The sequence below is a fragment of the Apiospora hydei genome, assembly GCF_038363865.1.
Source record: "Apiospora hydei strain CBS 114990 chromosome Unknown utg000004l_segment0_segment0, whole genome shotgun sequence".
NCBI lineage: Eukaryota > Fungi > Ascomycota > Sordariomycetes > Amphisphaeriales > Apiosporaceae > Apiospora > Apiospora hydei.
In genome coordinates this window covers 5,805,288-5,820,089 of record NW_027117363.1, presented here as the reverse complement: position 1 = coordinate 5,820,089, position 14,802 = coordinate 5,805,288, and the positions used below count along the sequence as shown (strand labels likewise).

Below are 14,802 nucleotides of genomic sequence, written 5' to 3'. Positions count from 1 at the left end.
ATCCACTACGAGCTGCGCTGTCAGGTGGAAGAAACGAAACGGAAAGTGAACAAATGGAAAAGGAACGTAGGTGTAGAAGAAGATATATGTGTGACAGTCAGTGCAGAAGCAACGACAAACACGGTTTCAATCAGGCCATTGATGGCTGCCAGTGTGTATGTCAGGGAACCTGATGGAGGGAAGTGAAGGAGGGAAAAGAAGTCATTTAGAAATGCTAATCAATAGTCGCGAGAGGGCGGGCGATGCGCTCGCTGCCAAATTGCTTACGACAGCCTTTGAGGCCAAGCGGGTTTGGGGCTCAATGCGTCAATGCGTTGCGCTGAACATGCGCTGTAACTCCAACTCTCAATACGGGCTGACTGGACGGGCTCCTGTCAAAGCCGTCAAGCCGTCAATCCGCTGGCCATAAGGGTACAACGCGTTTGTACTTTACGCGCAGAATTGAGCCACGCACGCCACAATCCGAGCGGGACTTATCGCCAGAACACTAACCCTGATCAGGCATGATAGGGTAACGCCACTCCCACAGTCTGCTCGAAATCCAGCCATCAGTCGGAATCCGGGTTGTGTAGCATTACAGCGACGATATTCTCGAAATCCCGGAACCGAAACAGCACGTCGAACGAATACCCGAAATCTTGCAAAATCTCAAGTCAAATCTTCACAATGGCCACCGTCAGCAACCAGATTTCGTCGGATCTGATCTGGGAGATCGTCCGTGAGTTTTCTCCCCCGTCGCGCGGCTCCCGTGTCGTGTGGTGGGAATTTCGTCGAACCCGAAGAATCTCGAAATATTAATGGTGGTTGGGAACAGGTAACAACAACGCCTACGTTGTCACCCGCAAGACCGGTGGTGGTGTCCGTTTCTCTCGCGACCCTCTCAACCTGAAGAACCTGCACACCCGCAAGGTAAGCAACTGCGACCTCCCCTCGCCCTTCTGCTGGCGATGGATGCATCGAGGAAGCTTTGGCTGACGGTGGAATGTAGTATGCTGGTTTCGTCAACGAGAAGGCCGTCGGTGTCGTCCCCAACGAGAACGGTGGTGTCAAGATCCTGAGCAAGAAGACCTCTGCCAGCCAGAAGCCCGCCTCTAACCTGACCTCCACCACATACCACGGTGGCAAGTCCGCTCGCAAGTAAGTTGGGAATGGCTTCTCGCAGTTGGTACTGTACTCGTTCACGGCCAAAAAATACTAACGCATCGCCCCCTGCAGCTCCTACAAGGCTGTTGCCAACCAGACCGCTAAGAACAGCTACCGCGCCGATCTCCGTGAGGTCGCCGTTCAGCGCGTCTCTGCCATCCGCCGCTCCCAGCGCCCCGTCAAGCCCGAGCCCGAGCAGAAGCTCCGTGGCAACAAGGCCAAGAAGGCCGCTGCCGCTACCGAGGAGTCGTCGTAAATCTTTCTTCTGTAGGAGTACGGATTGATATATAGCATGACGGACTGATGGAACATGGCTTTCTTAAAAGGGGTCAGGTTGGCGAACAAGCCGGTTGCATATTCTACTAGCAGCTACGACACCTGGCATGGGTCGGTATAGATGCAAACCCAAAATGAGAATCCTTTGACACCACGAGGCATTAATGCCGATGATACTTGTTCTAGTCGTTTTCCTGATTGTGTGATTCATTCTTGGCAAATGAAGCTATTCGCTGTGGAGAATGCCTCTTACCTCCAGAATCGAAGATAATGAAAGAAAGATAGATGAAAGAGGAGAAGAAAACTAAAAGTCAATGGCTGTTGCTATCCCATGCATCATCCATTCATCAATTGGACCAACACGGAGGTGGCATTCAAGTAAGGTTAATTGGTCGCATCGTAGTGGGTATTGCTATTTTCGGCGTGGGAGTTGTTTCGTGCCGTATCCCTGAGAAGGAGCGGCGATCTGATATGCCGTGGGGGTCTCGTAGGTCTTCTTCTGCGGCATATCCGGGAGGCAGGCTGGTAGGGGACAAAGAAACGTCACCTGGAGCATCATGGTTTCCTGTAATAGCAGCCAAGCCAGCTCCTCCTTGGGATTGTGTTGAAGCCCGGCCCCAGAGGATGTTTCTCCCGTTTGGATAATAGCCTTGGCAGTGGGCCGGTGAAACTGTTGAGCTTCACTTTGCACCATGACGCATTTCCCTGGTCGAGGAGCGAATCGTCACAAGCCTCTACGCATGCGGGAGTGCAAAAAGCAATGCCCAGATTAGCCCGTGACAAATTGTTGCGAGACCTCTTCTTATGTGTAAGCCTAGCCCGAGTTCCTATAACATCCGTCTATAATGGCCATCACTCATTGGCCAACGGTGGCCGGTTCCGAAGCTGCAGTAGCTAGCTAAGCTGGAGAACCTCGGTTTCTTTGGTTTCGCCCAGAGGAGCTCTCTCTTTCTCTCTCGTATTGATAGCGTTTGACTCGTGATTGCACTCTCCAACGCCTCGGGCACTGCCACTGAAGAGAACCATTTCCGACGGTTCGGCTAATAGTAATAATCGTATGGAATATGGATCAGATGCCGTAAATGGCCAGCAAATAGTTAGCAAATCGGTTAGTAAGTTCTGGTGCAGTCGGGTCCGGTTTTTCTGGATCACGCTGGGAAGGCAAAAAGAGCATTTCGGTATTAGTGGTTTTGTTGTGAAGCTGTTTCACGCCGCAAATAGCATTTCTGGGCGTTTTCTCAAGTCTCCATGGGGTGTAACGAGAGGTAGGAGCATGGCAAACAAATCAAACAAATGGCTGGCGGAGGATGAAGCACGTTCCGTCCGCTGGACACTGAACCCCGTCTTCTGACGCGGGAGGTTCCCGATGGCCTAGGTAGCATCCAGTCGATCCGTCTGGTCTGTTTGATGCGCCATGTCATGCTTGCCTGGCTGCCTGCTGCTTGGTGATATCGACAAGACCAACCGCCAGCGTACTGTATCAGTCAAGCGCCTATCAATGAATGGCCGCATGCATACTTACTGCCTTGGGTATTTCCCGTGCACCTTGACGGCGGGGTAGAGGCAACGCCCTTGCAAGCCTTCTTGCTTATTTCCCCCGCTTGACCCGAAACTTCTTTGGGGGCGGCAATGCCCCCCTAATGCCATCCCATGGGTTTCTCATAGGCCGGAGAGAGGGGAGGGGACGTGAGGTGTTGGGTGCTGGGTAGGTAGTTGGTAGCGTGGTAGGCCCTGAAGAGGGTAGACTGGCTTGACTGGGAAGGTGTTGGAGGAGCTTGGAGCTTCCCTTGTCCTTACCTACTTTAGGTACATACTTTAGGTAGTACCCGACTGTAGTAGCAATTCCGCACATCAATTAGTACTGAGGTGTGCCTGCTATGCCCCGACTGGTGCCCAGGCGCCCCCTTCTGGCCCCCTTCCTCCCCCAGCCCGTTTCCAGAGTGTTGGTGTTTCCTCCTCTCCATAAAAGTGCCCCGCCATTCTGACCATCCCCCCCTTCCTCACTCTCCAGTCCCTCTTTTTGTCCAGAACCGAATCCCCCCGGAGATCTGAGCAGAGGGCAAAAAAATACACAGATATAAAATTAGGTAGGTGCGTGTCTTCTGACAGGCCTGCTTCAGGAGTCCGGTATAAAGTTTGCCCAACCACCCGTCTGTCCTGGCCTCTGATTCTATTCCATCCTCATTCTCTTCAATTCCTCTTCAAGATACCCGCCAGAAAACAGTGACGTTGACCTGTCTGCACCCCGCCTTAGATCGCATCCTATTCCCCACTTCCACTCGAACCAGAACCTCGATTCAACCAACACCAACCGCAAACATGGTTAAAGCCGGTATGGATATCGACCGACAGCTCTCACATCATGCCACCGGCCTGCTAATCATTATATAGTCATTGCTGGAGCCTCGGGCGGTATTGGCCAGGTACTGCCACCCACCTCTTGCGTGCTCTGCTCTGCTCGGCCTTGCTACGACAAACAAGGCAGGCCAGGGCAGGCCAGGGCGGGACAGGACTTGAACTAAGCTGACACCTACCTCTGCTAGCCTCTTTCCCTGCTTATGAAGCTGTGCCCCCTCGTCGACGAGCTCTCTCTCTACGATGTCGTGAACACTCCCGGCGTTGCCGCCGATCTCTCTCACATTTCCTCCACAGCCGTAAGTTCAATGTTGCTACCGAAGGAGCTCACAGGTCAACCTGGACCCGTCTAACCATGTTTTTTGACGTATAGAAAATCACCGGCTACCTCCCCAAGGATGATGGTGGCAAGGCCGCCATGAAGGATGCCGACATCATCATCATCCCCGCTGGTATTCCTCGTATGTACTGCCTGCTCCTCATACTATCCAAGAAGCTTAAGCTAAACATGTTGTTCTTCTACAGGCAAGCCCGGTATGACCCGAGATGATCTGTTCAAGATCAACGCTGGAATCGTCAAGGGCTTGATCGAGATCGCTGCCGATGTTGCCCCCAAGGCCTTCATCCTCGTGATTTCCAACCCTGTCAACTCGACAGTCCCCATTGCCGCAGAGGTCCTGAAGGCCAAGGGCGTCTTCAACCCCCAGAAGCTCTTCGGTGTCACTACTCTTGACATCGTTCGTGCCGAGACTTTTGTTGCCGAGATTGCCGGCAAGAAGACTGGCTCGGAGCTGACCGTCCCCGTCATTGGTGGACACTCTGGAGAGACCATTGTGCCCCTCTTCAGCCAAATCTCCCCCAGCGGTATCAGCATCCCTGACGACAAGTACGATGCTCTTGTCAACCGTGTTCAGTTCGGAGGTGACGAGGTTGTCAAGGCCAAGGACGGTGCTGGCTCCGCTACCCTGTCCATGGCTTACGCCGGTTACCGGTAAGTAGTATGATCGACCGTGTTTTCCAGATTGCTAACACCAGAACAGCTTTGCGGAGAAGGTTCTCAAGGCCGCCAAGGGCGAGAAGGGCCTTGTCGAGCCCAGCTTTGTCTACCTTCCCGGCGTGCCCGGCGGTAAGGAGATTGCCGAGAAGACCGGCTGTGACTTCTTCTCGGTTCCCATCGAGCTTGGCGTAAGTGCATTCGCTGTCTTTTGTTGTTGCTACGCTAACAACCATGAAAACAGCCCAACGGCGCCGAGAAGGCCACCAATGTCTTGGGCAACATCACCGAGAAGGAAAAGAAGCTGTTGGATGCTTGCACTACGGGCCTGAAGGACAACATCACCAAGGGCGTCACCTTTGCCCACAACCCCCCTCAGAAGTAAATAATTCCCCCAATTACCCTTAATACGCTTTGGGCGTAACTTGTGCGCGAACTATTGATGATTTACGAATTGGCTTTGGGACACACGGAAAGCTGCCATTGAGCGGCTGAGGGTGTGTATAGAAGGAAACAAAAAACAGCAAATACAGCTCGCGCGCTATTGAGAACCAGTGACTGATTGTTCAATCCCTTGCGACAGGCTGTAAAGTGTTTCTTTTCTGATTTAGGCCTCGGTCAACTCGAGTAATGACACCATTCCCGTGAACGCACTCGTCGCCATGACCCCAATACCGAGCAAGGACAGACTGTACCGTAACCGTCGGAGTCGAAGGTGGTGGTAGTGGAGGTTAACGAAGGGAGACAGACAGGCTGCATGATCATTGGAAACCGCACATAAAATGATCGTGTTGGCGGGAAGTACATTATTTTATAGGCCTTCTTGTAGATATCATCAATATCAACGCCGTAAAACGCCCCGGACTCCTTTTGTAAATGCTTCCGTTGCCGCCGCCCGCTTAATCACCAAGCATGCATGTACCTGGATCTAACCCATGCCTCTATTTTTTAAACCATTACAAGATGCCCAAAAGCCCCTCAAGCCTTGTTCGGCAATGTCTTTATTTGGAACACTGCTCCCGGTAACTCACTCGTTTCTGCTTGCACCGTCGCATTGATTCCTAAAGCAGCCAGAGCACCCCGTACTATACCACATGGAAACCAGAGGAACTGATTTTGGCAACACATCGGGATTAGTATCCGTAGAGAGAAAATAGGGGCGCCCTTGCGGGGGAGAGGAGAGACCTACCGGCTGCGCCCGAAGGACGGCCTGGCCGCCCGTCTCGGTGCTCATGCGGGCAAGCGGCCGGAAGGCGTTGTCGGTCAGCACGTAGACGCCGCGGTGGTTGGTCTTGAGATTGTCGATCTGCTTCTTGAAGACGAGGGTCCAGAGGTCTTTGCAGAGAAACTTGATGACGTCGAGGGTATCGTTGAAGCGAGGGCGGTCGCGGGAGAAGCTGGTAAAAGCAAAGTCAGCCAAAGAAAGCAATGGATCGTCATGTCGGCTTATAGACACAACAACAGCACATATATATGTATATCAGACTCCCCTAGGGGAATCTACAAGGATCCGCTGCGTGCGTAGCAGAGGAAGGACATACCGTTCCACCAGACCCAGCCCGACTCTGTACCCCAGCGTCTCGAGCCGGTAAAAGACGGCATCGCGCTCCTCCTCCTCGTCCAGCCTCCCGCTTGTCCGGTGCCCGTCTGTGGCCGCACCGCCGCCGCCAGCAGCGCCCGTCGTCGTCGTCGTCGTGCCCGCGGCCGCTGTGGCCGCCGTCTCCGCGGCGCTCTTCTCCGAGTGCGGTATTGATTCCGAGGAGGCGGCGTCTACCTCGTTGGCGACCCGGTAGGCCATGGGCACGATCTCTATGAGCAGGAAGTCGAGGCACGAGGAGCTGAGGAAGGAGGCGGTGGGGTCCGAGGCGTTGAACGGAGGGAGCGGCTGGTCGAAATTGGACATGGTGTCGTCGTCGTCGTCGTCGTCGTGGTGTTCGTAGTACGAGTGCTGGCGATTGTGGGCGTGTAGTAGTAGAAAGGCATGCGAGACAGAGATATGCGCATCGAGGGGTGGCGCGTGGGAGAGCGCCCGGCCGGTTGTTGGATGTAAAGTCAGTCACGGCTGGGTCGGTACAGGTCTCGGTGAGCTATCTTGGTGGGATCGTGGGATCGTGGGATCAAGAGATCAAGCGTATCTATTATTTGCCTGCATGTAGGTCTATAATGATGGCATCAGAAGGTCAAGGCTGAGGAACTGAAATATTATGCCAGGCGGGCTGTACAGTTGGGATCAAATCAATCAATCCATCAATCAATTGCGCCTGCTATACCTACGGTAGTGGGGCGTCGGAGGAACAGCCAGCTTGCCTGTGCTAGGAGCACTCGGTACGGTACCTACCACCTAAGCAAGGTCCCCGGGTAGGTCATTGGCAGCTGCACAGGTCCCTCGGTCTTTAGGGAGGTAGGTAGGTAGGGACCTTCAATAGGTCCCTAGGTCCCTAGGTCCCCTACATGTAGGTCCCTCAAGTTGAAGGTACCTACCTAACCTCCAGCTTAGCTCCAGTTGTCGGATCAATTTGATTCATCGATCTGGTCTGGCCAGCTTCGACTCAAGCTCAAATAGGGGTCCCTGCTTGCCGATCGGCACTTATTATTATGATTGAAGATCAACCCTTCAATGGTCTATGCGCCTATCTACGCCAAACGTCTCTTGCAATTCGGTTGCGCATCGTCGTTGCTTCGTAACTCGCGGGTTACGGCTAGGTACATGTCGTTGCAATAACATCATATTCTTGTCCACCAGCATGGCCCGAATACCCCAGCCACACCCTTGTTCTGGACGGGAGCAAGACTTTTCGTACGTCCATTTCGGTTTCGGTCTCCCTCAAGAAGAGCGGAATAATAACGTCGCGATATAAACTCCGATGCCATTTTCCCCCTGCGAAATATACATGCTTGCCCTGTTATGCCATGCCAGAAACGCCGATTCCATGCAAAATGACTTCATCCTTTTTACTCCCTCGCTCCTCCCGACACTCTCACGAGTACGGAAACTTGGGGATGTTGGGGCCTAAACTCGGCGTCTGGCCCGCATTCTGACGTTTAGGGGCTCGCACTGGCTCGTCATCCTCGTCGTCGCTCAGCGTCAAGTCAATAACTTCCGCTGGTCTCTTCCGGCTTGCTGATGACACTGACCCATTGCCCTGTGCCGGACCTGGCGTCCCAAACAGCGACTGGTTCGGGGTTTGCGTGTTGCGTGCGCTCGGGAGGCTGAAGCTATCCAGTGGCACTACGTCGTCGTCATCGTCATCTATCACGCTGGCGTTGGCTCCGCTCGAGTATCTGGGCCTCTTGGGCTCGGGTTCGCTGCTGGCTTGCGCTCTCCATTGGCCGTCGGGTTCAATCGTGACCTGCTCTGTAGATTCCGAAGTATGATCCAGGATGTCCTTCACGTATTGATCGATGGCTAGGTTCTCAAACGTCGCAGACTTGTTACATATGGGACAAATCCATTGGGGACCTTGCTCCTGCAGCTGGAGATATGATGTGGCGTCAAAGCACTGTACGTGGTTGCACGAAGTCGACCGACAGGGCGCCCTTAGCCTGGTGTAGCTTAGTGGACACTTGAGAGAGAGGACTTGCGAGGTCGCAACCACGTCCGGGTCGTTGGCGGCCTTGGTGAGCTCTTGAATCACCGAGTCTTTGTGGATCCGTCGCCCCTGGATCTTGGTGACAAGCTCCTCGACGGGAACGGCCCGACAGAGGTATACTGCGAGGAAGAACTTCTAGAAACAACAAGGTTAGCATACTCATCCTCTCAAGTAAGAACCATTCGAAAATCCAAAGAGCGTCGCTTTCCGCACAGAATTGCCAGGCATGGCACGTGCTCGTCGCCCTTTGGATGATGGGAGTTTGAATGGCTCACTGGTGTCTGTGGATTCGTCTTCACCTTCTGAGTCAGCGCATAAGTGAACTCAATGTTGTTCACGTAGGAATGCTTGTCCAGGCGCAGTGAACTGGTGATATCAACCGGTCGTGTCGAACCTGGCTTTCCCTTTAGACCCCGCAGATTTGCCTTGATTTCTCCGCCGTTGACCTTGAGCTCCGATTGATGCGGGAACGCGACTTCCTGGATTCCTTGGTCTTCGGCAGCACAGAATACCATGACCCTTGTCGTTTTGTCGTGTGCGCACTGCAGGAGGGATGGGTGCTCGCTCGTCTTCAGCGCGAAGTGGATAGAATTGCGATGCTGGGCCATAGCTGCGTCCAATGTTAGTACTTGTGATTCTAACACCGAAGACGGATTGAAACTTCGTTGGTCCAGAGAGGTCGCTGCCAGCTTGCAGTCCGAAGCACCAGTAGCGGAACACATATCATAAGACAGGGCATACGTGTTCCCAACGGCGCAACCATTGGTTTCCAAAAGACTTACCATCGCAGGTGCGGATATTCCCAATCTGGGACTGTATCGTGTAGAATGGGCTTGGTTTGAACTGGAGCACTGATTTTTTAAAGTTAGAATGGGCACAGGAGCACAACTGCCATGTTCGACTTACTCGCTTTTGACGCGCCCTGGGCAGATGCCCCTCCAAAGCCTCGGTTCTGGCCATATCCTCCGTATTGGGCGTATCCATTGCCGTAATTCGGCACAACGTGCGACGGGATACCAGGGCTCGTACCGTAGGCGCTTCCTCTAGAAGAGCCTGTCGCGGATGCGCCATTGTTTTGGTGGGCTTGGTGAGCACCGCGCCCGCCTGAAGACATGCTTTGTATCGTGCTTCTAAGTTGTGCGTATAATGCTGGGTCTGCGTGGAGATTCTCCTGGAGAGCTGGATGGAGAGAGGCAAGGAAGTCAGCTTAGCTGGTCAACTCGGGAAAAATGGGTATACGTTGGACGTGCGACCAAGTGAAAGCAGCGTAAACGGCATGTGCAATGATGTGAAGATGGAATGGGTTCCTGATTAGGAAGAAGCCGCAACAAATGGGGATTTGTTTTGGGGTGCTGCTTTTTCTCCCTACAAGTGCTCGTTCGCGATCATGCTCAGGCGCAAAATCGCTTGGGGGGGGACGGCGGGACTGTCCTGTCGACGCCTGCCTACCTTCTATTATTCGCTTCTGTAAATCGGCCTTGATGCCACTCGTCTTGAGTCCGTTGAGCTGGCATATGGACTGTAGTTGCTTGTTCAACATGTGACCAAGCTGTGCGGACAACGATTGGATTTCTCGGGCGGAGGTTGAGGATGCCATTTTCGCTTTCGCTGCTGGTGCTACCTTGTACCTAGGCAGGCTATTATCTGGGTTGGGTGCCTCATTAGGAAGGCTCGGCGTAGGTGTATTTCCGCGGTTTCCCTCAGGTCAGGTCGGATGCTCACTTGGCCCAGGACGGTCGGCAACAGAAAGGGTTGTTGGGAGGGTTTCTGCGGCCGCCGATTTGACGATTGCACCATCCAACTCTTGTCAGGCCGGCCTTTTCAAGCAGTGTCGCACCGAGTTAGCTTGGAGGACCTCAAATGCCGGGACTCGCCGTCCAAAACTAAGGGCACTACACGTGGAAATGAATGGATACCTAGTCTAGCAGCAGGAGGCAGGCGCGATGGGTGTTGGGAACGCGATTGCCGTTGTCGATGTCGTTGTCGTCTTTAGCAGGCATGACAGCCTGGCTGGCTGGCTGGCTGGCTGGCTGGCTGGCTGGCTGGCTGGCTGACTGGCGTCACGTCGGATCGGTCGTGGTTATTACTGCTCAAGTGGGAGCTGGGCCTTGGGTTCAAAGCTGGGCAGGTTACTGGGGTTAGATACCTCTTATGTGTTACACATCAACTTGGGCCGCTTAGTTAGGTCGCCAATGTTACCTCAGAAGTAACAATCAGGTAGGAATGGGATGGCTGTATGTATCCAATGGCCTGTTCCTCCGGAACTGAACGTGGGCAGGGAGGTAATTCCGCTCTTCTTTTAGAAATCCATGTTTGCCTGGCACGCTGGCTGGCTGGCTGGCTACATGTGTGTCTGTAGGTACTTTACATAGCCTACCTACCTACTGTGCCTACACTGTAGCTGCCCTGTCTGGTTAGAGTCATGGGAACGGTTAGGCGCATTGATCTCGTTCGTCTTTTTTCTTCTTCAGCTTTTCCAAGGTTCCAAGGCCCTTTTAGGGGACTGCCGCCCTCTAATCCCAAAAGAAAACTGCCCCACCATGCATACCGCCTGCCGCTAGAGTTTTGTTCAATCGCTTAGCGCTTCTTTTTTCGCAAGTTGCGATTAGAAAGTTTTAAGTTGCCCAGGCCATTTCTTCGCCCGCCCTCCCAGAATTCCGAGCCCTGCGATTGTTTTGTCTGCTATTCGAGAAAGCGATTCTTCTTGATTTAGAATACAAATCACCCCCTCCCTCAAACCGCAGCAATGGCGAAAAGCTCCAGAGCCAGTACGATCAAGGCCAACAACCAGCGCCTCAAGCGCAATGTCTTCGGCCCCGTCGAGGCTGCCCGCCTCCAGCGCCTCTCGGCCAAGATGCGCGAGATCGCAGCCCAGCCCAAGCCTACCCCCGAGGTCGAGATGAAGCCTGTCGAGGAGACCGAAGAGGCCACCGCGACCGAGCAGGCGTCCGAGACTGCCCCTGAAGCTGGTAAGTTTTGCCCCTGGCCTTTCTGATTAGGACTCTGTGCTAACTGTTATCAAGCCACCATGGAGGTCGACTCCGCCAAGCCCTTGAGCAAGCGCAGCGAAAGGAAGCGGATCGAGAAGCGCAAGAAGCCCTCCAAGATCGTGTTTCAAAAGTACAGTGATCGCGTCAACAAGAAGAAGAGGTAGTAGACCTGTGTGTTGCAGCAAGAACGATCCTCGATTTTCACGATGGCAACGGCAACGGCAATGGAAATGGCATTCATGGGACGGAGTCATGGGAGTTTTCGGCGTTGGTACAGAAAATGTCTTCGCTATCGAAGTGGGTATCAAGCTAGGCATATAATAATACATCCGTAAATGATGTCTCAACCTTCATGGCTGAACCGCAGTAGTCGTCTGTGCAGTCGACTTTGATGAAAGTGCCTCTCCCTCCTGGGTAGTCTCTCGTGCAGATGTTGACACAGGCACTGGTGTGCTCGTGGGCGAGGTTTTGAAAGCATCTGATGTTGCTGCGCCGACCGGAGATGCCACGGAGTGAACCAAACCGGGTCCTACAGGCGCATTCGCACTCGACGAAACACTCACTACTTCGGAGTTTGCATCTTTTGTGGCCGAGTGCTCTGCCACCGGTATAATTTTCTCCGTAACAGGAGCAGGTGGTGCAGGGTGGTTGCTTGACTCAGCCTGAGCTTGCGTTTTAGTGGCTGGCTGTGTGGCAGGCGAGCTGGCTGGTCCGGTCGGTTTACTCTGAGCTACGTCTGCTGGTTTGCTCAAGCTGACTGTAGCTGTACTGCCCGGAACCGCCCCAGAAGGGGTTGCTTGGAGTTGCCCCAGTCGGCGTCACTGGTGTAACGGGTGTAACGGGTGCGGTTTCCCCTGGTTTTCCTCGAGACGCTTCTTCCGGTTTCTTTCCCCCAGAGACTGCGGGCTGTTCGGCCTCAACCTTAGGGGGTGCTGGAGCAGTTGGGTCAAGAAATCTGGCTGGAACTCCTGTGGCTGCAAGAGAACCGCTTCCTACCCAGGCGCCTACCAACTGACTCCACTTGTAGTCGCCGTGCTTCAACTTTTGAATTTGTTTATAGGCGTAACTGTTGTAGTACGGCAGCCCCGTCTCAGGGTCCCTATAACGAGCCAGGTGGTTCGTAATAACGCAGCGAGGTGCAGGTCCAGGCTCTGGGTTTTTTGTTAGATATAACCTTATTTTCAGCATGACATGCAGGGGTAACTTACTAGCTAGTTTTTGCATCTCCTTCCCAAACAGAATACGTGTCTGCACAGCCTTTTGGCTGATAGCATTTTCGTTAAAGTTCTGAAGGAGGATGCAATTCCTGGTGGCTTTGCCGTTGGGAGGGGGCGTAGGGGGCCGCGGTGGGGGTGATGCCTTCTCCTTTTGCGCATGCCCCTTTGACCTGCCGGTATGTGATGGCACAGGTTTAGAGCTGCTTGGAGTTTTCGTGGGTGGTGGTGGTGCATGTGGAGTCGGAGCTTTGAGGGCAGATGGCTTTTGGGCTGCTTGGGGTTGAGGTGGTGTCGGCGCTGAGGCTGCCGGGGGTGCTAGAGAAGGGCGGGTATCAGGCTGAGGAGCTGCTAAAGGTGATTGTCTTGGTGCTGACATTGGCGGTGCCAGTACATTTGAAGAATTGGACCCCATGGGAGAGGGTGACGAATAGCCCAGCACTGGCATAGATAGCCCACTTTGTGTGGCCCCTGGGGTGGCGCCAGGAAACTATTCGTCGGCGGCTTCATCTCAGGGGGCTTCATGACTGGCAGCTGCGAAGGCGGCGCAAACATGCTGGTGGTATATACACCCGGCTCCTGAGATTTCATATCCGGGGGTTTGATATCAGGGGCCTTGAGCTCTGCAGGCTTAGACTGCATTGGTTTCTCTGATGAGGGCCGTGCCTGATCTCGATGTTCTATCTCATCGGCTGTGACTTTAGGGTCAGGAGAGTCCGGATTCTGCAGTGGTTGTGGTTCTTGTGGATGCTGCGGTAGATCCTTCGGCCGGAAGGGTTGTTCATCTTTTGGCTGAGAGGGCAGACGCGCAATGGGAAGATCGAATATCTCTTTCTCAGCTGGCGCCGGTTTCTCTTTGGGTTCTGCTGATTCCGGACCAGTTTCCGCGACTGGTACTTGGTCGGTCTCAGTCGTCTGTACAGGTACTTCTGGTTCGGCTTTCTGGCCCGCCTCTTTGCCTTCTTCATCCTTGCTGGGTGGTTCTGCTGGGAGGTCCACGCCTGCTGTGGATGTACGTTTCTTCTTGGCTGGCTTCTCCTCGATCGTGACAATCTTGCCGACGTATTTCAGCTTGCCATCTACCCATTCCCCAACACCACTCCAGAATGTGACTACCGGACCACTAAGCTGTCGGTTGTTCAGGGCGGCAAGCTTTGCTCGACGCTCGGCCTCCCTCTGCTTTTCAGCTTCTTCCCACCTGTTCAGGCTCTTGGCGTTCCTCTTCTCCACGAGGGCAGCCTCTGCGAGACGCTCGGCCTGGGTCATGGGTGGCTTTTGAGGGCCTCCATCCTCTTGGCCTTGCGCTCCATTGCGTCGACCTGCTTGAGACGTTTCGCCTCTCGCTCCAACATCTGCTGATGCAGCTGTTCCTTGCTGAGCATGGTGGTTTCACGCTTGGACGCTCGGGTCGGCATGTCTGAGGTGGATGGCAGCCAGCTTGCACGCTCTGATTTTCTCTTGGGCCGTGGCGCTGGCGTGGTGGCTACCGAGCTCGTCGTGTCTGTATTGATCTTTACCTTCTTGCGAAACTTCAACGGTATTGCCTCCTGCGCCTTGCGCTTCCGCGCCGCCTGCTTGCTCTCACGGGCTTGTCGTGCCAACTCCTTTTCTCCTTCGTCTTCGTCGGCATTCTCGTGGGCATCGTCATCGTCGGATGACGAGTCCATTTGCACGTCGGATGCATCCTCATCGACGTCGGTAAAGCCGCCGTCCTCTCCATCTTCGGCAAACAAGAGTTCGAGTTCGTCGTCGGGTTCTTCGACGGCCAACATAGATTGCATGCGGTTTCCGGCAGTTGATCGTTTCGCTCGACTGGTGGCTAGCCACTCCACCGGCTGTTCCTCAGTCTCGGTTGCTTCGGGAGCATCTCCATCCTCGCTGCTCGAGTCCAAACTGTCTGCATCTTCATTCTGATCCAACGACATGCGCTGGTTCCCTTCTTCGGTCGCCATGAGGTTCAGCAGGTAGTTTCACTGGGTGATGCTTCATAACATGCTGGATTCGAGACAAATGTGAAAAACGCACCAAGCCGATGCACAATCCGAGGGGAAGGAGAAAGACGGCCGTACGCACGCTGTCAGCGACGATTGGTATCTAAAATGCGTACGCCACTCTTTTAGAGAGTTTCGCGCTGATTAGCGAGACGCGGTGGCCTGTAGGTACTGAAAAGTAGCCTGTCAGCCCGCTTTGCAGCCCGTTAGGGACTTTTTTCTTTTCTATTCTGTCCCTGCACGGACATA

General features: G+C 54.0%; 6 protein-coding genes across 6 annotated transcripts; 3 read left to right on the top strand and 3 right to left on the bottom strand.

The window, feature by feature from the left end:
• Nucleotides 1-666: 666 nt before the first annotated feature.
• On the top strand, nucleotides 667-1,399 carry PG997_004349 (ribosomal protein l28e protein; the record flags this gene model as incomplete). Its single annotated transcript, XM_066808664.1, has 4 exons — nucleotides 667-718; nucleotides 815-909; nucleotides 989-1,137; nucleotides 1,216-1,399. 4 exons carry the CDS (start codon nucleotides 667-669, stop codon nucleotides 1,397-1,399), a joined length of 480 nt encoding a protein of 159 aa, XP_066672282.1.
• Nucleotides 1,400-3,738: 2,339 nt separating this feature from the next.
• Nucleotides 3,739-5,153, top strand: PG997_004348 (malate dehydrogenase; the record flags this gene model as incomplete). Its single annotated transcript, XM_066808663.1, has 7 exons — nucleotides 3,739-3,751; nucleotides 3,811-3,842; nucleotides 3,963-4,073; nucleotides 4,148-4,235; nucleotides 4,300-4,765; nucleotides 4,815-4,959; nucleotides 5,013-5,153. 7 exons carry the CDS (start codon nucleotides 3,739-3,741, stop codon nucleotides 5,151-5,153), a joined length of 996 nt encoding a protein of 331 aa, XP_066672281.1.
• Nucleotides 5,154-5,795: 642 nt separating this feature from the next.
• PG997_004347 (transporter particle component) lies at nucleotides 5,796-6,671 on the bottom strand (the record flags this gene model as incomplete). The annotated part of the gene is made up of 2 exons (XM_066808662.1): nucleotides 5,796-6,165; nucleotides 6,310-6,671. The coding sequence occupies 2 exons, from the start codon at nucleotides 6,669-6,671 to the stop codon at nucleotides 5,796-5,798; spliced, it is 732 nt and encodes a 243-aa protein (XP_066672280.1).
• Nucleotides 6,672-7,746: 1,075 nt separating this feature from the next.
• On the bottom strand, nucleotides 7,747-9,955 carry PG997_004346 (uncharacterized protein; the record flags this gene model as incomplete). Its single annotated transcript, XM_066808661.1, has 5 exons — nucleotides 7,747-8,493; nucleotides 8,538-8,968; nucleotides 9,141-9,209; nucleotides 9,265-9,537; nucleotides 9,808-9,955. 5 exons carry the CDS (start codon nucleotides 9,953-9,955, stop codon nucleotides 7,747-7,749), a joined length of 1,668 nt encoding a protein of 555 aa, XP_066672279.1.
• A 1,149-nt stretch (nucleotides 9,956-11,104) lies between these two features.
• Nucleotides 11,105-11,512, top strand: PG997_004345 (uncharacterized protein; the record flags this gene model as incomplete). Its single annotated transcript, XM_066808660.1, has 2 exons — nucleotides 11,105-11,327; nucleotides 11,382-11,512. The coding sequence occupies 2 exons, from the start codon at nucleotides 11,105-11,107 to the stop codon at nucleotides 11,510-11,512; spliced, it is 354 nt and encodes a 117-aa protein (XP_066672278.1).
• A 186-nt stretch (nucleotides 11,513-11,698) lies between these two features.
• On the bottom strand, nucleotides 11,699-14,514 carry PG997_004344 (uncharacterized protein; the record flags this gene model as incomplete). The annotated part of the gene is made up of 5 exons (XM_066808659.1): nucleotides 11,699-12,054; nucleotides 12,107-12,499; nucleotides 12,557-12,934; nucleotides 12,991-13,936; nucleotides 14,080-14,514. The coding sequence occupies 5 exons, from the start codon at nucleotides 14,512-14,514 to the stop codon at nucleotides 11,699-11,701; spliced, it is 2,508 nt and encodes an 835-aa protein (XP_066672277.1).
• Between the last annotated feature and the right edge of the window lie 288 nt (nucleotides 14,515-14,802).